The sequence below is a fragment of the Cherax quadricarinatus genome, chromosome 13, assembly GCF_038502225.1.
Source record: "Cherax quadricarinatus isolate ZL_2023a chromosome 13, ASM3850222v1, whole genome shotgun sequence".
NCBI classification, from domain to species: domain Eukaryota; kingdom Metazoa; phylum Arthropoda; class Malacostraca; order Decapoda; family Parastacidae; genus Cherax; species Cherax quadricarinatus.
The window spans coordinates 27,668,153-27,692,135 of NC_091304.1; the positions used below are offsets into that span (position 1 = coordinate 27,668,153).

Consider the following 23,983-nt stretch of genomic DNA (forward strand, 5'->3'; position numbering starts at 1 on the left):
ATACGTTTGGAAGATCATTGATGTATATGAGGAAGAGCAGGGGACCAAGGACACTTCCCTGCGGAACTCCAGTATCAAGTGGCTGTGTTGTTGATGCTGTGTCTTTATTGGTGACATACTGATACCTATTAGTAAGGTAAGATTTGAAATATGCAAGCGCATGGCCTCTTATACCATAATGGTCAAGTTTGTGGAGTAGGATGCCGTGGTCTACTGTGTCAAAAGCTTTTCTTAGGTCAATAAAAATTCCTAGTGGATATTCCTTATTTTCCAGTGCTGTGTAAAGCAGATCTAGCATTTTTATGATTGCATCGTTAGTGCTTTTATTTTTCCTGAATCCAGATTGGCAGGGGTTGAGTATGTTTTGTGCCGTTATAAATGAATATAGTCTCCTGTGCACGAGTTTCTCAAAGATTTTGGATGGCAATGGTAAGTTTGATATTGGCCTATAGTTGTTTAAATCTGTAGGGCCACCACCTTTATGTATTGGTGTAACCCTTGCCGTCTTGAGTAGTTTCGGGAAGGTGCTAGTTTCTGGTGACTTGTTAAAAAGTAATGAGATAGCATGCGAGAGGGCGTGGGCCGCTCTCTAGTACAATAATGGTGGGACATGAGACAGATTCCCTGAGTTATTTTTAGGTGACTTTATAATCTCAGTGACTTCCATGGGCTCAATTGGAGCAAGATAGAAGGAATTTGGGAAATTCCCATCTAGGTAGTCCCCGGCATGGGCATTGGTGCGTGGGATTTTATTGGCGAGATTAGAACCTATGGTTGAGAAGAAGTCGTTTATCTTGTTAGCTGTGTCAGTGGGATGCAGTGGTGTTTCATTAGGTTTAGTTAGGGCAATATTCTTGTTTTTTTTCAGTTTGTGGGTCCCTAGAATCTGAGAGAGTGTTTTCCAGATCTTTTTTATATCTCCTCTTGTGTCAGTGAGTCTACTGGAGTAGTATAGTTGTTTGGCTTTCTTTATTACTTTGGTGAGGACTGATGAATAGTGTTTAAGAATATCTTTGTGCATTAAGCCCTGTCTATATTGCTTTTCATATTGGTGTTTCTTATCAATGGATTTCAGAATGGTGCTGGTTAGCCATGGGCAACCAAGCCGTTTGTTTGTGATCTGTTTCGTTTTTATAGAACAATGTTTGTTGTATAGTCTAAGTAATTTGTTAAGAAAAATGTCTGTCCAGTCATCAATACCATTGGCCTTGGAGAATTCTGTAGGCCAGTCAACAGTCTCTAGGTCAGCTGTGAACTTCCTTATTGAGGCCTCATCATGGAGTCTAAATGAAACTTTGTTGTATTCAAGTGGTGGTTTACTAATGTTTGTCAAGAGGAAGGTAGGGTAGTGGTCTGTAGTGCTATCTGTGATTATCCCTGATTTAAGGGGGGCTAGTATATTGGTCCATATGTGGTCTATTATGGTTGCACTTGTTTCAGTGAGCCTGGTTGGTTTAGTTATTGTTGGTATGAGGAGTGTGTTGTTCATATTGTTGATGAAATCAGTTACAGGCTGATCATCTAGTAGGCCAAGGTTGATGTTGAAATCTCCAGCTAAGAGAAGGTGGTGCTTATTCATTTGTCTGTTTGTTATTAGTGCCTTTAGTTTCTCACTGAAATTTGGGATGTTTGTGTGGGGTATCCGGTAAATGGCACCGATTGTAATAGGCGTCTTAAGGTTTTTTAACAGTAAAATTAGCAAAAATGTATTCTCCATATTCATCACTAAAGCAAGTGGTGCTAATACAAGATAATTGGTTAGAGTAATAGATTGCAATACCACCCCCAACTTGGTATGGTCTGCAGTTGTGGATTGCTGTGTATCCTGGTAGAGGGTAGATATCTATTGTGTCCTGCTTAAGCCAGGTCTCAGTAAAAATAATGCAGGAGAAGGGTGTCTTTAGTGATTCAAGGTGTGCCAGGAGGTCATCATAGTATTTGCTTAAGGACCTAATGTTGTAGTTAAGTACTGATAGACTTTTAGCATATACCCACCCTTCCTTCAGAGTGTAGGCACTGTACTTACCACCTCAGGGTAATTTTTTCATTAAGTCCTTTCCACCTACATGCTTTTTGTAATGATGTCAATGTTTGACATGAAACACATTTTATCATTATCTAAGTGTATATTGGTTTAGACTCTACGATTACATAGCCAGCAATCTTTTGTGAGCATCCTTGTTTGCATAAATTTAACTCGGTGCTAAGAGGAATCCGTAGAATTTTTTTGTTGCTGTCTTAGAAATCCACATTGCTGTCTTGTTAGTTGAAGTAGAAATGGAAATGTGCACAATTTTCAAAAATTTTAATGGAGAAGGATGCTGAGAGTAAATAAAAGCAAGAGCATTACATATGGGATTGATAGAGACAGCTATTCACTGTGTAATATTTAATTTGTGAAGAAACACTGAAAGTTGTTAATGTGTGCAGAGACCCTAGAGTAATGTTTAGTAAGGATATCAGTGGAGATATCGGTGGGAGACGGCCGACTTGTTGAAAAAAAAAAAATCAGTGGAAAAGCAGAAATTTAAATTGGAATAAATCAAGAAAGAGAATCAACAGAGGCTTTCGAAAGCCATGAGTAACAAAGAGAAATTACATGTAAAATGTACAGGATATCAGAAGAATGTATAATTTTAAGTGAAAATGTTAGATAATGTGTGATGAGGAAGTCAATGGGCAAAGAAAATGGTGATGAGAAAAGGGACAAAGAAAATTATTGAAGTTTGTCATGATTAGAAGACCATATAGAAACAAATACCAGGTGAGTAAATCAAGAAATAGGTAAATTTAGTAAATGAGTTATTAAAAGGGAGTTAGAAAACTGTGACAAGAGAAGTGTTTTGTTGTACAGTAGAGGATGACAGCAACTGAAGATTTAGACTAATTGATAAACCAACTGAATAAATGCAGTTAACCCTTTCAGGGTCAACAGGCCCTCTCAGAGACTTGTCCTCAGGGTCGGCCAAATTTCAAAAAAAAATTTTTTTTTTCTCATGAAAATATAGAGAATCTTTTCCCGATCATAATGACACCAAAAGTATGAAATTTGATGGAAAACTTACGGAATTATGCTCTCACGAAGTTAGCGATCTCGACGATGTTTACGCATCAGCAATTTTGCCCACTTTGAGCCCTATTTTCAGCCAATTCCAGTGTACTTGTCGACAGAAACCACCCATTTACCGATTTCAACTATCCAATACAGTGGTCAGAATTTAGCAATTTTGCCAATTTCACACAAATTTCAAAAGATGCCAATTTCCGAATAGGGTCCAGAATAAACAAGAAAGACATTCCTGGCACTAAAATAACATTTCCTCTGTTCATTAGTCATGTCCCCATGCCCCTCTTACATTATTTTGCTTTCCACTTTGAATTTTTATTCTCACAAAAAAAATAAGATTTACTGTTATGCAGACTACTGCAGTGGTATAGAAATGGTATAAATATTATCAGCGCACTTGTGAGAGAATATTAGACTCACCAGTTGACATGTATTGGACGCATAGCATGATTTGTTTACTTTTGAACTTTGGTAAAAATCGAACATTTCTGCTACTTTGAGCGCAATTTCAAGGTAGTTTTCTTTGTAAAACCAGTCAAAATCATCTCAATTTCTGTAATATGTCTTCCATTCTATAAAATGTAACCAGGAAAACTAGAATACAACAATAAATACCATACGAAAATACAGTGCAAAGTCGCTGTTTTAATTCAAAAACACGGTCAAAGTTTTTTTTTTCTCATTACGCACTGTGTGCTGCAGGATTTTTTTTTATACCACGCACACTGACCACATAGACCCATTCTTTCATATGTAGGCCTACCAGCTTTCTCTCACTAGATTTGAGGGCGCTAGAATTTAGGCGTACTAGTACGTCAAAAACCCTGGTGCATCAGCCGTACTAGTACGGCCGAAACCCTGAAAGGGTTAATAACAAAAAGCAAAAAGTTGCTTTTTGCTAATGACATTGTGCTTTTGAAAGATTCTGAAGAGAAGTACAAAGGTTGATTACGAATTTGGGAGGGAATGTAAAAGAAGGAAATTAAAAGTGAGCATAGGAAAGAGCAAGGTGATGAGGATAACAAACAATTTAGGTAATGGAAGATTGGATATAAAATTGGAAGGAGGGAGTATGGAGGAAATGAATGTGCTCAGATATTTGGGAGTGGACTTGTCAGCAGGTGGGTCTGTGAAGAATGAGGTGAACCATGGAATTGATGAGGGGAAAAAAGTAGGTGGTGCATTGAGGCACCTGTGGAGACAAAGACCCTTATCCATGGAGGCAAAAATTGGAATTTCTGAGAGTATGGTAGTGTACCAACACTTTTATGTGGGTGGGAAGAATGGATTGTAAATGTTGCAGAGAGGAATGAGGCAGTGGAGATGACGTGTCTAAGGGTAATGTGTAAGTATTGCGCAGAGAATTCATTGCTTGGCGATTAGGAAGAAGTGCACCATTACTAAAAGTATTATCCAGAGGGTGGAGGAGGAGTTGTTGAGGTGGTTTGGACATTTAGAGAGGATAGAGCAAAATAGGATGACTTGGAAGATGTATAAATCTGTAGTGGAGGGAAGATGGGCAGGGGTCACCCTAGGAAAGGCTGTAGGAAGAGGGTTGGACATCCATCAGGCATGTGTGTGCATGTTAGATAAGAGTGAATGGAGGCAAATAGTTTTTGGGATTTGATTAGCTGTTGGAGTGTGAGCAAGGTAACATTTTATGAAGGAATTCAGAGAAACTGGTTAGCCGGAGTTGAGTCCTGGAGATGGGAAGTTCAGTGCCTGCACTGAACTTCCCACCTCCAGGAGGGGTGGAACTATTTGCAGTTTGGAAGGGAATCTGAACTGTAGTATTTGCTTTCTTCTGGCAAGACAGTAATAGAGTGAATGATGGTGAAAGTGTTTCTTCTTTTTCAGGTTACCCTACCTTGTTGGGAGATGGCCAGTGTGTTAAAAATTTTTTTTTTATAAAACATGTCAAACATGAGCTTTTAGTCTTTTAGTGGATATAACTGGCCAGAATAGTATTTTAATTAGATCAATTGGCAGATAGAAAAGCCATATAATAGCACTGCTTCTTTTTATTTTTATTTTCCATTTTTTTGGACAAAATTAGAATCCTTTTTATAAGCACTCCTTTAAGCCCCGCTCTCTATCCCACTATCTGAGGCATTGCACTTGGTGACATGTACAAATGAATCATTTTGTTATTTGTTTTCTCCTCCCCATCCTTTGTCCTTCACCTGCCCAAACCTATTACACAACATACACTTCATGGCACACCACCTACCTTGCACTGCAAATTCTTCCTTGCACCTCCATCACATTGCACAGTGACAGTCCTGAAGACGTGAGCCGGGAACCATCCCCCCTCAACTTCCTCTCCCCCACCATTAGTTCCTCAGAGAAGCTGCAACAGCGTCGTGCCACGGAGAGACGAGAACAATACAAGCAAGTTCGTGCACACGTTAAGAAGGATGATGGCCGCATGCAAGCCTATGGGTGGAGTTTGCCTGCTAAAACAGGTCAAAAGGCCATTGAGGGACCTCAGGCTCAACCCAAGAGCACTTCTTCAACACACGTGCCTGTTCCTGTACCTGTATACTGTCGTCCACTTATGGAGAAGGAGCCAGGGATGAAGGTAGGAATTAATACATTTATTGCACTTGAAAACCTCAAGTGGCTTGCTTAATGGAGTTACTAAATTACTCTGTTACTATTGCATTGAGTCAAAGCATCATAGCTAAATTTCATTAGTCTAAACCTAATAATCAGTTATGTGTTGTGATCTATATGAATTTTATCTTGTGACAATGATTTATTGTGGTGATTCTTTAAAAGAAAATTATGGAGGTAAATGGACACAGATGCAACTAATGTGACATTTTATTGTGGCAATATTTTGCTCTCCAAGAGCTTTGTCAAGCTCTAATGCTACTGTTGATATTACAATCAGCTTATAGGCCATGTTTGAAGGGAATGTAGCCCTGATCAATCAGACTGCTAGTGTTGCCACTATAATAGTAGCACAGCTGTAGTACATAGAAAAAAAAATGGTGTCACGTATACAAACTGGCCATATCCCACCAAGGCAGGGTGGCCCAAAAAGAAACACAAAAGTTTCTCTTTTTAAATTTAGTAATGTATTCAGGAAAAGGGGTTACTACCTCTTGTTCCTGGCATTGTAGTCGCCTCTTACGACACGCATGGCTTATGGAGAAATAATTCTGTTCCACTTCCCCATGGAGAGAAGAAATAAACAAGAACTAGTATGAAAATAAATGAAAGCCCAGAGGGGTGTGTACATATATGCTTGTACATGCAAGTGTAAGTAGAAATAGCAAGACGTACCTGAAATCTTGCATATTTATGAGACAGCAAAAAGACACCAGCAATCCTACCATCATGTAAAACAATTACAGGCTTCCGTTTTACACTCACTTGGCAGGACGGTAGTACATCCCTGGGCGGCTGCTGTCTACCAACCTACTACCTAGAGTGACTAAGTTATGTTGAAATAAAGTGCTGGGGAAAACCAATTGCAAATTTATTTTTTTTCACTTTGAATAATTATTTTGCATAAATTAAGATAATCTGTGAAAACATTCTCAGATATTTTCTTTGGAAATACTACTGTACTCTAATCCAATATTTTTCTGTATACTCTATATAGATACAGTACAGTAGGGCCCCACTTATACAGCAGGTTAGGCTCCAGGCTACTGCCATAAAGTGGAACACCCTTTTTTTCCCCCTTATAAATGCATACAAATGTTAGATAACAAGTTTACACTAACATATATTAAGTTAGCAATAGAACTAGGCATCAAAAAACAATAAAAAACTACAATACACACATAGTCCACTCATTATCTACCTTAAAATATTTATAGTCTTAATCTAGGGTGAGACAAGTAGTATTTATTTTAAGAAATCAAGTGTGGTATGTATGGTAGTCAGCCGAGCTACCATACCAGGCCAACACACCCACACATATACAGTGGACCCCCGCATAACGATTTTAATCCGTGCAAGAGGGGTAATTGTTATGCGAAATAATCGCTATGTGAATGAATTTTCCCCATAAGAAATAATGGAAATAAAATTAATCCGTGCAAGACACCCAAAAGTATGAAAAATTTTTTTTTTTACCACATGAAATGTTAATTTTAATACATACAAACTGAAAAAGGCATGCACACTTACATGACACTTACTTTTATTGAAGATCTGGTGATGATTGATGGGATGGGAGGAGGGGAGAGAGAATGTTAGTGTTTAGAAGGGGAATCCCCTTCCATTAAGACTTGAGGTGGCAAGTCCTTTTCTGGGGTTACTTCCCTTCTTCTTTTAATGCCACTAGGACCAGCTTCAGAGTCACTGGACTTCTTTCGCACAACATATCTGTCCATAGTGGCCTGTACCTCTCGTTCCTTTATCACTTCCCTAAAGTGTTTCACAACATTGTCAGTGTAATAATCACCAGCACGGCTTGCAATAGCTGTGTGAGGGTGATTTTCATCCATGAAGGTTTGCACTTCAAGCCACTTTGCACAGATTTCCTTTATCTTTGTAGTAGGCAACTTCTTCAATTTCTCTCTCCCCTCCTCTGAACCAGTTTCCTCAGGTCTGGCCTCTTGCTGTTGAAGTTGATCTATCAGCTCATCAGTGGTTAGTTCTTCATTGTCCTCCTCCACCAACTCTTCCACATCCTCCCCACTAACCTCCAACCCCAAGGACTTTCCCAATGCCACAATGGATTCCTCAACTGGAATAATCCTCTCAGGGTTAGCCTCAAACCCTTCAAAATCCCTTTTGTCTACACATTCTGGCCACAGTTTCTTCCAAGCAGAGTTCAAGGTCCTCTTAGTCACTCCCTCCCAAGCCTTACCTATAAGGTTTACACAATTGAGGATATTAAAGTGCTCTCTCCAAAACTCTCTTAGAGTCAGTTGAGTTTCTGAGGTCACTACAAAGCACCTTTCAAACAGAGCTTTTGTGTACAGTTTTTTGAAGTTTGCAATAACCTGCTGGTCCATGGGCTGCAGGAGAGGAGTGGTATTAGGAGGCAAAAACTTCACCTTAATGAAGCTCATGTCCCCATAAAGTCGCTCTGCCACGTCTGTAGGATGACCAGGGGCATTGTCTAACACCAGGAGGCACTTAAGGTCTAATTTCTTTTCAGTTAGGTAATCTTTCACATTGGGGGCAAATGCATGGTGTAACCAGTTATAGAAAAAGTCCCTAGTGACCCATGCCTTACTGTTTGCCCTCCACAGCACACACAAATTATCCTTGAGAACATTCTTTTGCCTGAACGCTCTGGGAGTTTCAGAGTGATACACTAATAAAGGCTTAACTTTGCAATCACCACTAGCATTGGCACACATCAACAAAGTAAGCCTGTCTTTCATAGGCTTATGTCCTGGGAGTGCCTTTTCCTCCTGAGTAATGTAGGTCCTGCTTGGCATTTTCTTCCAGAACAGGCCTGTTTCATCACAATTAAACACTTGTTCAGGTTTCAGTCCTTCACTGTCTATGTACTCCTTGAATTCCTGCACATATTTTTCAGCCGCTTTGTGGTCCGAACTGGCAGCCTCACCATGCCTTATCACACTATGGATGCCACTACGCTTCTTAAATCTCTCAAACCAACCTTTGCTGGCCTTAAATTCACTCACATCATCACTAGTTGCAGGCATTTTTTTAATTAAATCCTCATGCAACTTCCTAGCCTTTTCACATATGATCGCTTGAGAGACGCTATCTCCTGCTAGCTGTTTTTCATTTATCCACACCAATAAGAGTCTCTCAACATCTTCCATCACTTGCGATCTTTGTTTCGAAAACACAGTTAAACCTTTGGCAAGAACAGCTTCCTTGATTGTCTTTCTGGTGCCCACAATAGTAGCGATGGTTGATTGGGGTTTCTTGTACAACTTGACTAGGTCGGCGATACGCACTCCACTTTCATACTTATCAATGATCTCTTTCTTTATTTCTATTGGAATTCTCACCCTTATTGGTGTACGGTTGGCACTAGAAGCTTTCTTGGGGCCCATGGTCACTTATTTTCCAGAAACAGCACCGAAAACACTGTAATAATACGAAATATTCCGAGTGTATGCTTGGATGTTACCGCGGAGGCTGGCTGGTAAACAATGGCACGGGCGGCACATGTGAGGCTGGCTGAGGGCGCACATTGGACGCGTCTCGGACGAAAATCGGTGAGCGGGTTTTTAATCGGTATGCGCGGCAAAATTTTTGCGATTAAAGTAAGCGGTATGCGGATTAATCGCTATGTGATGCCATCGTTATGCGGGGGTCCACTGTATTCTACGATATTTAAGCATCCCAGAGCAATAAAATGCATATACAGTTCACTCATTACTTACCTTAATATATTTGTAGTCTTAATGTAGGGTCAGGGGTGAGTAAACAAGATAAAACGAATAAATGAGAGAGAGAGAGAATGAGTACATGAGGGAGGACAGGCGCAGAGTTTTGTAAACAAACCAGGCGAACATAAGTTTTGTAAACAAACAAAGTGTACACGTCTGGTTTGTGTACAAGTTACATTGTGTACAAGTTGTCTCTACATTGATACGGTAGAATAAATAAAGAACACTCCCATTCTCATGTAACACCATTTTGAGAAGATATGACGCTCTGAGTGAAGGCAATGGAAATAAGTCACTTTGACTTTTTTGGGTTATCCTAGGTTCTCTACACATATGCTATTATGTATGATAATCTGTGTAACTGTATTTGTGTATGCCTGAATAAACTTACTTACATACGAAAGGAATAATTTTCTACAGTTACCCCCCAGTAACACATTTTCTCTTATGTTAGACTAGAGAAAATTTTATTCTTGCCGTCACTTGTACAAGTTATCTGGCTACAACATCTCATATTTATGTTTATTTATTCTGTTGTGGGGTGTATTTATCATCTTTTTATGTTATGTATCGTGTTTATTATATAATTTAAAAAAAAAATATAATGGATGCATTAATGAAAATGTGTATATTAACGTAATATACTACATTTAATGAGACTCGGTGATTATTATTATTATTATTATTATCATTTCTAATATGGCGTCACTTGTGCAAGTCGTCTGCTATCACATCTCATATTTGTTTATTTATTCTACTGTGGGGTGTATTTATCATCTTTATATGTTATGTATCGTGTTTATTATACTATAATTTTGAAAAAATATCATGGATGGATTAATGAAAATGTGTATATTAACGTAATATACTACATTTAATGAGACTCGGTGATTATTATTATCATTATACTAATATGACATCTCGAGATATAAAAGACTCTTACTGATTTTAATGTGTACCTGCACGCTAGCACAGTATGTAAGTTTATTTAGGTACAGGTATACATAAGTATAATTATCAGAGTATATATAAAAAAAATTTTTTTTTTTTTTTCTTCAACAAGTCGGTTGTCTCCCACCGAGGCAGGGTGACCCAAAAAAGAAAGAAAATCCCCCCCAAAAAAATACTTTCATCATCACTCAACACTTTCACCACACTCACACATTATCACTGCTTTTGCAGAAGTGCTCAGAATACAACAGTTTAGAAGCATATACGTATAAAGATACACAACATATCCCTCCAAACTGCCAATATATAAAATATGAAATAACTTTTAAAAGCCCTTGAAATTTTGGAGTTTCCAGACATAATGGAGAGACTTGGTGCTTACGGATCTCACAGAGAATATAAACAAACCGGGTGGGGCGCGGTGACCGTATTAGAAAGTCAGGTGGGGGAGCCGTATAGCGAGTTTTGGTCATAATTTGAAATGACCGTATTAGCGGAACGCCGTAAAGCGGGGCCCTGCTGTATATAAAAGAATTTAGTATTTTGCTTTCACCTTGTCATATTTGCTTGAATAATACTGTATAAATGTATTTGCAGATCTGGTGTGCTGCAGGAGTTAACTTGACAGGAGGAAGAACAAAAGATGGTGGGAATATTGTAGGTGCCAGTGTTTTCTACTCCGGTGACACAGAGACAACAATAATTAAACCTGAAGATGAAATAGATAAATTAGATATGGAACTGAAGGTTAGCACGTATTGCATTTTAGTTTTAGTTGTTTTAGAAAGCATGACTGTGGGGGAGGGGATATGCTTTATAATAATTATATATTATTACAATAATTAAAATATAATACTTTAACTTGCTACCTGAACTGTGTATAAAAGGATTTAGCATTATAGCAACCAACCAAAAGAAGGCTACTGCAGTATTATTCTGCTGTATAATACAGAGGAGTGTGTGATGTATCAGTTGACTCACATTGACCCGAGAGCTTGTTTCCAACCTTCATCCTCGTGAAACATGGATGACATATTCTGTTTTGTCTTCAAGCTAAACAATATTACATCAAGATGGCAGTTGAGGATTGTACTGCAAATGTACTCCTAGTCAGTTTCCTGGCACCTCTCATAAGAAGGAAAGATAATCATAGCAGTGTTAGTGTTGACTAAATGTGTGTTGTTGCAAAGAAAACTAGGGATGCAGATGCTCTTGTTTATAACGTAACATTATGAAAAAACTCATTAGTGAAATAAACATTATAATGGTAGAAAGTCTGTGGTATTGCATATGATTTGAAGCAGGAAAGTAACACTTTTAAATTGTAAGTAATGAGGAAAAAATATATTATTTCTTTCACCAGTGTCTTGATGAAAATATATTACTTCTTGTTGATGGAAAAGACAATGGAATGACATTTAAGAATTTAAGATAGACAGCAACTCTTCATATAATTGTGTCAGGAATTATCAGGTTTAAAATATAGTACACCACAGTATTGTTGACTTAAGTGATAAAAAATGTCCACAGATGCTAATCTGTGATTAGGATACTGAGGATTGGTTTGTAGGATACAGAGAATTAGTTTGTGATTAAAATGTTCTTGTGTATAATATAACCACACAGAAAAATTATTGTTGCCATCTTAAACACAGTTCAGGCAATGATGATGACAAAAGTTATGAAAGAGATGAATCAGTGATGACATTGTATGTGGTTGATGTATGGCATAGCTGACAAGGGGTTAAAAAGACACAAAAAACAAAAGGAGACCTTTATTAGTATGTTTCACCTACATGAGTCTTTAGCAAGGTACTCTTCATCTTCCTTATCAAGTCTTTTATAATTGAAATGTCACATTAACCCCTTGACTGTCGCAACCCCAAATCCTGAGGTGTCTCCTGGTGTCGCAAAAGTTCAAAAGAAAAAAAAAATATTTTTTCTTATGAAATGATAGAGAATCTTTTCCTGATTGTAATGACACCAAAAGAACGAAATTTGATGGAAAACTGGCAGAATTACGCTCTCGCGAAGTTAGCGACCTCGGCGATATTTACGAATCGGCAATTTCCCCCACTTTGAGCCCTATTTTCGGCTAATTCCATTGTTCCAGTCAGCCAAATTCATAGATATTTCTTTAGAATTCCATTTTTTCTATTGATTGAGTACAAGAAACTGCCTATTTACCGATTTCAACTACTTAATAACGTGGTCAGAAATTTGCAATTTGGCCAATTTCACAAAAATTAAAAAAATATGACAACTTCAAAATAGTGTCCAGAATGAACAATGCAGACATTCCCGGCTCCAAAATAACATTTTCTTTGTTCATCAGTCATGTCTCCAGGCCCCTCTGATATTACTCTTGCTTTCTATTTTGAATTTTTATTCAAATAAAAAATAGAAGATTTACTGTTATGCAGACTACTGCAATATTGTAATAATTGTATAAATAATGTCAACCCATTCATGACTGCATATTAGAATGGCTACTTCGACATTTATTGGAAAATGACTTCATTTGTTTACTTTTGAACATCGTCAAAAATCAAACATTTCCCTCATTTTGAGCTCTATTTCAAGGTTCTTTTCATAGTAAAACCAATCAAAATCACCTCTATTTCTATATGTTTTCCATTCTATCAAATGAGACCAAGAAAACGAGAATACAACCATAAATACTATACGAAAATAGACCACAAAGTCGGCATTTTAATTAAAAAACGTTCCAATTTTTTTTTTTTCTCATTATGCACTGCGTGTTGCAGGATTTTTTTTATATGGTGCACACTGACCACACATACCCATTCTCTCACATGTGGGCCTACCAGCTTTCTCCTGCTTGATTTGAAGCCGCTAGAATTTATGAATGTACACGTATATACGTCAAAAACGGTGGCTCATAAGACGTATATATTTGACCAAAACAGTCAAAGGGTTAATATAATGTCTCTGTGTATGTGAAATGTATTAACAAAAGGTCCTCGTGTAGTTGAAATGTCATACTATTAAAAGATCTCTGTTTAAGTAAAATGTTGTACTAATAAAAGGTCTCCTTTTGCTGTGTATGTCTTTTTAACCAGAGTGTACATGGGTATAAAATTTAGGAAAGGTAATAACCAGTTTGGAAAGGAAACAGTCATGTTGCTGCACATGGTATATCAGCAGTTGAATGAAAAAACGAAGAGTGCAGGCATGAATCAAATGACATTCAACTTCATTATTTAAAAAGTCGACTGATAAAAGACTGTGATTTAAGCTGTTTCATTTTTATATTACGATGCATATGCTGCATGTACATTACAATATCTCTAATTCTGTCACTTATCAATGCTCCTTAAATCATCTTCAACAATAATTGTATGTGTGTTTCTTTCTTTGGGTCATCTTACCATGATGGGAGATGGATACCGTGATTAACAAAATAATATTGCTTTGATAAAAAATATACCTTTCTGCTGTTGGTAAGCAACATTTTTACATAAATTTCAACATTTTGGGGGGTGAATCTGGTATGGAGTGGGAGTTGTCACAGTTGTTGTTTGCCAATGACATTTCTTTTGGGATATTCCAAATGAATTTGATCTGGTACGTGAAAGAAGGAAATTAAGTGAACATAGGAAATTGCAATGCGATGATAATATCAAGCATTATAGGTAACAAGAAATTGAATGTCACATTGGAGGGAGGGAGTATGGAGCAAGTAAATGTGTTCAGATATTTCCAGTGGATGGTTCTATGAGAGAAGAGGAACCATAAAATTGACAAAGGGATAAAAGGTGGGTGATATATTGAAGCACATGTGGGAACAAAGAACTTCATCCATGGAGGCAAAAAGGTTAATGTACCAGAGTATAGTGGTACCAACACTTGTTTGAGTTTTGAATGTTGCAGCAAAGAGTAGGCTGGAGGCAGTAGAGATGTCAAATTTGAGGGTAATGTGAAGTGTGAATATTATGCAGAGAATTCAGAGTTTAGAGATTAGGAGGTGTGAAGTTACCAAAAGTATGATTCAAAGGGCTGAGGAGGGATTGTTGAGGTGGTTTGAACATTGAGGGGATGGAGAAAAAATAGATTGACTAGATGGGCATATAAATCTGAGGTGGAGGGAAGGAGGGTTAGGGGTCATCCTAGGAAAGGTTAGAGGGAAGGAGATTGTAAGTGCTAGGGGCTTGGATGTCCACTAGGCTTGTGTGAGTGAATAGAGGCAGTTACTTTTTATGATTGCATGAAAGGATTCAGGGAAATTGGTTAGCTGAATTTGAGTCTTGAAGATGGGAAATACAGTCATGCACTCAGAAGGGATGAGGATGTTGCAGTTTGGAGGGTCATCTGAACCATAATGTCAGCATGCTTGTGCCAAGACAGTGATTGAATATGTGACAGTGAAGGTGTTTTCTTCTTTGGTCACCTTGCCTTGGTGGGATACAGCCAGAGTGTTTAAAATAATAGATGGTTCATTATACATTTTTTTTTTTTGTTGTATAATGTGGATTCTTGGATCTAACAGAAAGATTAAATGCCCAGTTAGTCCATTGTCTAGGTGAACCACTGTAATGATGTTAATTAATTAAAATGCAGTACATGATGTTTGAATAAGATGTAAAATGTAGTTGGATGAGGGTATTGTCTGTGAGGCCTTTGCCTCACTAATCTGTACTTAAATTGATGACATTTGCAATAGAGTAAAATAACAGTGTATTATAAGGGGTATTATACAGTTGAAATTCATTCATGTTAACATTGAAATTGGAATTAACAGAGTTGATATAAAGTCATACAGGCAACCCCTGCTGAACAGTAAATGAAGAACATTGTTATTTAGAACAGGTGGTCCATGTAGGTGTTACTGGGTTGTTACCTTAGAACTGAGAGGATTTGGTATAGTGGGTGAACATTTTATCACCTTCGCATGAGACGTCTCGCTGCTCAACACCACTCATTACTCGTCAAACTTTCACTGTATTTCTCCATGAAGCATGAGAGAGCATGCTCTCCTGTACTTGGAGAGTTACATGTTTATGTTGATGCTTTTGGGGATCATCTTCCCTGCAATCCCTTCTCATACCAAGTTTCCTGATTCATACTCTGGTCAGTCAGGTTGTTGGTGCTTGGAGCATGTGTCAGTATTGTTATTACTATCACTATAAAATATAGTTCCTAGATTATGAACAGTAATGACAGTATTGCTACATGCAGCCTGAAGTAGGCACGACAGCCCAGCTGATCAGGAATGATTTGAAACCATTTAAGTTCCCTTTGTTGGTAAGTTCCATTCTGTTAATTTTTACATTTCTTACTACATCTCTGATAGTCATTGGGGGAATTTTTCACCACTTGCAGTGCTGTTTCAGTGTGCACATATCAATCCGGTCGCTCCAATATTTTCCAGGCGTAACTTATGCTTCTTCATATCTTTCTCGCCTGTGTTCCAAGAAGTAATGTTTAAGAAATTTAAGATGTTTTTAATGATTAATAGAGAGTAGAAGCTCTTTCTACTTTCTTCAGATCCAACATTGCCTGCTCTTGATGGGGCTATTAGTGTGCAGCAGTATTCTAGTCTAGAGTACAAGTAATTTAAATACATACCTTAAAAAAGTAGCTTCATTGGCTGGGCAATCTTTATGTTGAGGGATTTTTGTTATCTAGTCTATCATTTTCTTGTCAATTTGATAGTAGCAATATTGTGTTCCTTGCTTGTAAGATCTTTTGAAATGGTTACCCTAAATGTCCTACATTCTTCTGTAGCTTCAAGGTTTGCTATGTCATTAACCCTTTCAGGGTCCAGACCCCCGATCTGAAACTTGTCTACAGGGTCCAAGAATTAAAAAAAAAAAAAAAAATTTTTTCTTATGAAATGCTAGAGAATCTTTTTCTGAAGGTAATAAAACAAAAGGTACAAAATTTGATGGAAAATTTATGCAATCCGCTCTTGCGAACTTTGCTGCATCAGCGATATTTATGCATTGGTGATTTTTGCCCACTTTGACTCCCATTTTTAGGTCAGTTACATTATTCCAGTCGACCAAATTCTTAGCTATTTCGCTAGTATTACTTCTATTTTATCGATTGAGCATGAGAAATTGCCCAGTCAACAATTTCAACTACCCAATAAAGTGATCAGAAATCTGTAATTTGGCCTATTTCACACAAAGTTCATAATAATTAGGGTCCAGAATAAACAAAGGAGGCATTCCTGGCACTAAAATAACATTTCTTCTGTTTATTAGTTACATTTTCAGGCTTTACAAATGAATTCCACTTTGATTTTTTATTTATATGAATTTTTATTCACACCAAAAAACAGAAGATTTACTGTTATGCAATATTGTAATAATTGTATAAATAATAACAGCACATTTGTGAAGACACATTAGACCCACCAGCTGACATGTATTGGATGCATGATATTTTTTTACTCTTGAACATTGGCAAAAATCAAACATTTCTGCTACTTTGACCTCAGTTTCAAGCCATTTTCAATACAAAACCAATCAAAATCATCTGTATTTCTGTAATATGTCTTCCATTCTATCAAATGAGACCAAGAAACCACGAATACAACTGTAAAAACATACGAAAATACACCGCAAAGTTTTTTTTTTTTTTAATAAAAAGACATGGTCCCCGTTTTTTCTCATTATGCACTGCGTGGTGCAGGATTTATATTTTATGGTGCACACTTACCACATAGATGCATTCTCTCATATCTGGGCCCAAATTTACTGCTCACAGCTTATTTGAGTGAGCTGAGCTCATGGTGTAGAACTACGGCTTGGGCCCTGTCTCCAAAGGTGTAGAACTATGGGACAGACCCTCAAAGAGTTAATGGATGCCAATCACATGCTTATTTAATAATTATCTATGTAGAGAAAGAGAAACGAAGAAATAACAACTAGTTGGTGTTATAAAAGGTATAATTCAAAGAGTGAAAGAGGTTTGGTCATTAGAAAGGATTGAGAAAAATAGATTTTATGAAGGTGTGTAAGACATGAAATGACTAAGGAAGTTATGGAAGAAAAGTACGAGGGAGGTTTTAAGAGTGATTTCAACTGAATGTGTTTTTTTTGGATTTCACATGCTGCTGGAGTGTGAGCAAGGGAATATTGATGAAAGGACTTTCAGAAACTAATTAGTCAGATTAGAGTTTTTGAAGTGGGAAATACAGTGCTTGTACTTTGAAAGTTCATCCAATATTCTGCTGTTCGGTGGGTCATTAATGGATTATTTATTTTGTGCCCTTCAGGAAATACAGGTAAGTTGAGTGATGGTAAATGGTTTTTCTTTGGGCATTTGGCCTTGGTGAAACATAGCAATCATGTTTTTGAAATTACTGATGCTTATAATTATGTAATTGTAACAGCTGTTATAAATCTGTATACAATATCATATAATTATGAATATAATTTTGATAATTTATAATCATTTATAATTGTTAAGAATCATATTGTGTGCAGGGTATGTGTATGTGAAGAAGGCTTGAGCAAACACAGCTACAACAGTGTCATTTTCACTAACTAAATGAAAGTACTAGGATAATTCGCATTTACAATGTTCACTTCCTATCGACAATTAGCTGGGAGTCACAGCCCAGTGCACAGCTCATGACACTGACATTCAACAGACTACTTCAGTTCATGCCTCCTTAACAATGCATCACTAGTGCAAATTGCATAAAACCAAACTACCCTTTATAACCACAGTTCAGTATATCACCACTTCCTTGCAATCCACTACACCATTCACAGTGTCACTTCAATACACAGTACCTGCCCACACTGGTCAGTATCACCTCACTGCACAACACTGGTCACAATATCATTTCACCATACAGTACCTAAACTGGTCACCTTACTTCACAATATGTTTATTACACTCAGTACCCAGTCCATTTTGACAGTGCCATGCAGCAGTTCATCTCTTGCTTGTTACTTTCAAGCATGTGCATTAAACGTGCCTAATATCCACCATCTAGGACCATTTCCACTTAATTTTAACTCGACCATTGTCCTCTGGGGTTTGGAGCCACTGACCATCCAGGCTTCATAAATGAACCTCTCACACTCTCCATGCCTCACAGTTTCATCTGCCTCCTCATAGCTTCTGACCCCCACCACTCACCCCGTCCCTTGAACACATTTGTTATAGGTATACTAAGATGGCCAGCAACCTCCAAAACAGTATCCTGAAATCTTTTATTCACTTACAAAAATAAATAAAACTGTGTATATAATTGAACTGACTTTCTTAGTTAAGTTGCGAAGTTCTTTCATTGTGGAGGCTTCCTTCGTCTGTGAGCTCTCCAGGGATTGTCTTCAACATCCTAGTCTGATGACCCATCACTCACATCCTCCACTTCGTTGGTCTTCCCCAGCTGGAACCGGTCAGTGTGACACTACAGGATACATCTCTGCCTTCTGGAGAGGAATCAATGACTCCTCACAATAACAGTCCCCTTGAACCTCCTGAGGATGCTCAGGGAACTTCTCATAACTACCAGTCACCTCAGCCTCCTGGAGATGATGTGGAGTCTCCTTCTGACCGCCAGCCACCTCAGCCTTCTGGGGATGATCTGGAATCTCCTGCCCGCCAGCCACCTCAGCCACTTGAAGATGTTCTGGGAACTTCTCCAGACTGCCATCCACCTCAGTCTCTGGTATGTCGTATGCTGGCTCTCGGTGAGATGTGCCACTGCATAGGAAGGCACTCTCTCTTCTCTGGATATAGGACTGCCATCTGCTACTTTCTCCCAAGCAAGCTTTGCAGAACTTTCCCTCGTGTACTGCATTGCAAACAGCATGACCTGGTTGTCTTCCCACAGCTGCTTATTGTGTTGCTCAGCATTATCCTAAGAAGTATCCTGATGACATCTGTACATGGGGATTTTCCTCTGCTACCTATGCCAGTGAGCTGCACTGCTCAAACAAGGGTCCTGATTAGCCACAGTTACCCACTTGCAGCTACTGCTGACTGGTCTTCCTCTAGATACAACCACTTGCTGCTCTGCATGCTCAGCTCTCTACAGCCTGGTCCACTTGGTCACAGGCCTTACCTTGGTTGTCTGGCCTGCTTCCATTACTGAGGTGTATCCTGCTCTGTTGGAGACTTACTGTTAATGGTCTAACAGTAACACTTCCAATGACCCTTCTCGCTGCACTGTCAGTTTATTCCCTGGATCTTGTCCTCTGGACCCACATACTTCCTCTACTTGAACAGGCACTGTTGTCTGCCATTTGCAACCTTCTCTACCAAACCCTGGATGTCAACGTTTTCTACTAGACCTTGGGTGGCAGCCTTGCTGCCAAACCTTGGATATCAGTCTTGTCCCAAAATTAGTCTTACCTGAACTGATCATCTCACCCTGGCTGGATTTTTACATGGGCATTGCCATACCATTGCTATAGTATTTCCATGAAGATTCAGCAATGGTGTCACTCCTCCTTGGGCAGGTCTCTCAGTATCTTTGGGGATAGCCCCTTCAGACTAATGGCCAACTGTGAAACATGCTAGTGTTATTTGTTTTGCCTGCAATTCAAACTGTGCCATATATACTTCATATTGATCTGTGCCATCAGTTTCATGCAGCTACTGCCATATGTCTGAGGTTCCACCCCCCACCCCAAGCAAGAATACTGGCACTCGACAATTCAGATGCCCCTCAACATGATAATAGAAGACTGGCCCACATAACTGCTGGTTAGGTGATGCTTGACCCCAAGTGGTCCAGACTGGCCCTTGTGGCTTCTCTCATCTCCCATGGCATCTGCATCATCTTGCTTTCCATTTGGTCTGACTGCTTTGCTTCCAGTACAGTACAGTACTTTCTGGCTTGACTGCTTTGTGCTCTGACCCATCTGTTCCTACTGCTGATTCAACAGCTGTGTTTCCTGGCCCTCCTGCTAGTTCACTTTGGCTAGGGATACCAACTATTGTTTCACAGCTGCTGGTAAACACACTTACCTCTTCTGCCTTCTGCTGCAGCTCTTGTTGCAAGCACCCAAAATTGTTACCCTGCTTCTGTTGACTGTCTTTTATCAGCTGTTGGTATTGCTTTATGCTTGACAAACTCATTTTGTTCTGCCAACTGCTGTTACATCTTCTGCATGAAGCCTATCAGTTCAGCCAATCTTACTTCCTACAATGAATTCTCTTGTTATTCAGTCATCTTGCCATCACTCTCCTATACAGTGGACCCCCGGTTAACGATATTTTTTCACTCCAGAAGTATGTTCAGGTGCCAGTACTGACCGAATTTGTTCCCATAAGGAATATTGTGAAGTAGATTAGTCCATTTCACACCCCCAAACATACATGTACAAACGCACTTACATAAATAAACTTACATAATTGGTCGCATTCGGAGGTGATCGTTATGCGGGGGTCCACTGTATTGTATTCCTGATGCCAAATGTTAGGCACAGGGTATGCCTGTGAGAGGAGCTTCAAGAAACCCATGGTTAAGACAATTACTACTTTATTGATTAAATGAACAATGAAAGAATTCAAATTTACAGTATTCATTTATCATCAGTATAATAAAAGTCACAGGAGTGGGGAACAATTCACAAATAACCTACACTCTGAACAGGAAACTTAATATTTCAGTCTGTCCCCACTGACATTGTTACAGTCTTGAAAACGGCATATTACACAAGATCATGTTACTTTATCTGAAGGACATACAGAGAAAAAGAGTTAAATCTCAAGACCTTCAGGAAAGCCAACTAAGTTTCTATAATTTTTCTATTCCTCATAATGCAGTGATTATTTCTTGATGATTTGGAAATGGGTAGAAAGAATTGATGTGGCCCTGTACAGTACCTGTACAAATATGTAACAGGGAGCATCAGCTACCACTATCATCTGCCAGCATCAGTAAAAATATGAGTGCAAGCCACTCCAAATAAAATATAAAAAATTTACTGAATTAGTTTTAAAAGTACTCTGCCTCTGATAGTCAATCTCATTGCTGTGGGATTGACTATCAGAATGTTTCTGTAAATTTAAACTAGTTACTTCATGTTAATAATTTCATTCAAATAAATGTCAAAATACAGTGTCATTGCCGATAAATTTTGATAAAAATGAGAGTGAGGAGGAGCAGAGGGCAGGAGGGAGGGACAAGCAACCACAAACATTGTCAGTGCTCCAAACAAGGCAGAACTGCAAAATCATCCCTTAAATTTCTTTTTAATTACTTTTTTCACACTTTATCAGCTAATATTGAGTTTAGGGGACTTCTGATTTTTATTACAGTAAATCTTCAATATAATGGTCAGTTTAAATTATAGGTAAAATCCACTGGGTAATTAGTAGTTTTAACGTCTTATTTTCAATAATTATTGTGCCTGCTGCACAATTCGTAGCCCACCTTCACCTTGTCACTGGTGCACCTGCTCACTAAATGTTAGTAGAAAAAATGCATGTATATATACAGTGGACCCTCACCATACGATATTAATCCGTTCCTGAAAGCTCATCATATGCTGAAGTTATCGTAAAGTGAATTAATTTTCCCCAAAAGAAATAATGGAAATCAAATTAATCCGTGCAAGACACCACAAAGTATAAAAAAAAAATTTACCACATGAAATATTAATTTTAATACACACAAACTGACACTTATCTTTATTGAAGATCTGGTGATGATTGATGGGATGGGAGGAGGGGAGAGTATGGCAGTTGTTAATGTTTAGAAGGGGAATCCCCTTCCATTAGAACTTTAGGTAGCATGTTCTTTTCCGGGGTTACTTCCCTTCTTCTTTTAATGCCACTAGGACCAGCTGACCGTGGTGCAGCAATAGCTGACTTAGGTGCAGCAGCAGCTCACCGTGGTGCAACAGCAGCTCACCGTGGTTCAGCAATAGCTGACCGTGGTGCAGCAACAGCTGATGGTGGTGTAGCAGCAGCTGACTGGTGCAGCAGCAGCTGACTGTGGTGCAGCAGCAGCTGACTGTGGTGCAGCAGCAGCTGACCGTGGTGCAACAGCAGCTCACTGTGGTTCAGCAACAGCTGACTGGTGCAGCAACAGCTGACCGTGGTGCAGCAACAGCTGACCGTGGTGCAGCAACAGCTGATGATGGTGCAGCAGCAGCTGACCGTTGTGCAGCAACAGATGACCGTGGTGCAGCAGCAGCTGACCTTGGTGCAACAGCAGCTCACCGTGGTTCAGCAACAGCTGACTGGTGCAGCAACAGCTGACTGTGGTGCAGCAACAGCTGATGGTGGTGTAGCAGCAGCTGACTGTGGTGCAGCAGCAACTGACCGTGGTGCAACAGCAGCTGTGGTTCAGCAACAGCTTACTGGTGCAGCAACAGCTGACCGTGGTGCAGCAACAGCTGACCGTGGTGCAGCAACAGCTGACCGTGGTGCAGCAACAGCTGACTGGTGCAGCAACAGCCGACTTTGGTGCAGCAACAGCTGACGGTGGTGCAGCAGCAGCTGACCGTGGTACGAGAGTATATATTTTACCACAGGGTTGGCACTAGAAGCTTTCTTTGGGCCCATGGTGGCTTATTTAGCAGTTACAAGCACTATAAACAATGGAATAATACAAAATGTATCGAATGTATGCATGCAACCAGCCACCCTGACTTGTAAACAATGATGGCAAGGCTGGATGGACAGGTTCGGGACGAGTCATGTTGGTCAGAAACAGCTGACGGTGGTGCAGCAGCAGCTGACTGTGGTGCAGCAGCAGCTCACTGTGGTTCAGCAACAGCTGACTGGTGCAGCAGCAGCTGACCGTGGTGCAGCAACAGCTGACGGTGGTGTAGCAGCAGCTGACTGTGGTGCAGCAGTAGCAGCTGACCGTGGTGCAGCAGCAGCTGACTGTGGTTCAGCAACAGCTGACTGGTGCAGCAACTGCTGACCGTGGTTCAGCAACAGCTGACTGTGGTGCAGCAGCAGCTGACCATGGTACAGCAGCAGCTGACTGTGGTGCAGCAGCAGCTGACGGTGGTGCAGCAACAGCTGACCATGGTGCAGCAGCAGCTGACCGTGGTACAATAGTACGTATTTCCCACCCTTTTTACATATGATCGCTTGAGAGATGGTGTCTCCTGCTATCTGTTTTTCATGTATCCACACCAATAAGTCTCTCAGGCTCTTTGAGTACTTGTGATCTCTGTTTCGAAAACAAACTTGCACCTTTTGCAAGAACAGCTTCCTTGATTACCGTTTTGTTGGCCACAATAATAGCAATGGTTGATTGGGGTTTGTTATACAACCTGGCCAGCTCCAAGACACTCCACTTTCGTACTTAGCAATTATCTCTTTCTTCATTTCCATAGTAATTTTCACCTTTTTTACTGCACGGTTGGCACTAGAAGCTTTCTTGGGGCCCATGGTGACTTATTTTGCAGGTACAATCACTAAAAACGCTGTGATGATATGAAATGTTCCGATTGTATGCGTGGATGCGACCACACTCGCTGGCTTGTAAACACTGGCACCCACGGGACAGCTGAGGCGTGCTCAGGCCACACGGACACGTCTCGAACGAATCGCGTAAGCTAGTTTTTTAGCGTAAGGTGAGGCAAAATTTTTGCGTTAAAATGTATCGTATGATGGATTTAACATAAGGTGATGCCATTGTATGGTGAGGGTCCACTGTACGTTCTTA

At 39.4% G+C, this 23,983-nt stretch overlaps 1 protein-coding gene across 24 annotated transcripts in view; it reads left to right on the plus strand.

The window, feature by feature from the left end:
- syd (JNK-interacting protein syd) overlaps nt 1-23,983 on the plus strand; it is a 517,229-nt gene that overhangs the window by 293,535 nt on the left and 199,711 nt on the right. For 18 of the 24 annotated variants that reach the window (XM_070084613.1, XM_070084636.1, XM_070084625.1 and 15 more), the window contains 3 exons: nt 5,342-5,648; nt 10,957-11,106; nt 18,734-19,015. In XM_070084613.1, the coding sequence (XP_069940714.1) occupies nt 5,342-5,648; nt 10,957-11,106; nt 18,734-19,015 (739 nt within the window). The remainder of the gene's footprint in view (nt 1-5,341; nt 5,649-10,956; nt 11,107-18,733; nt 19,016-23,983) is intronic. The other 6 variants (XM_070084632.1, XM_070084634.1, XM_070084633.1 and 3 more) reach the window with 3 other exon arrangements.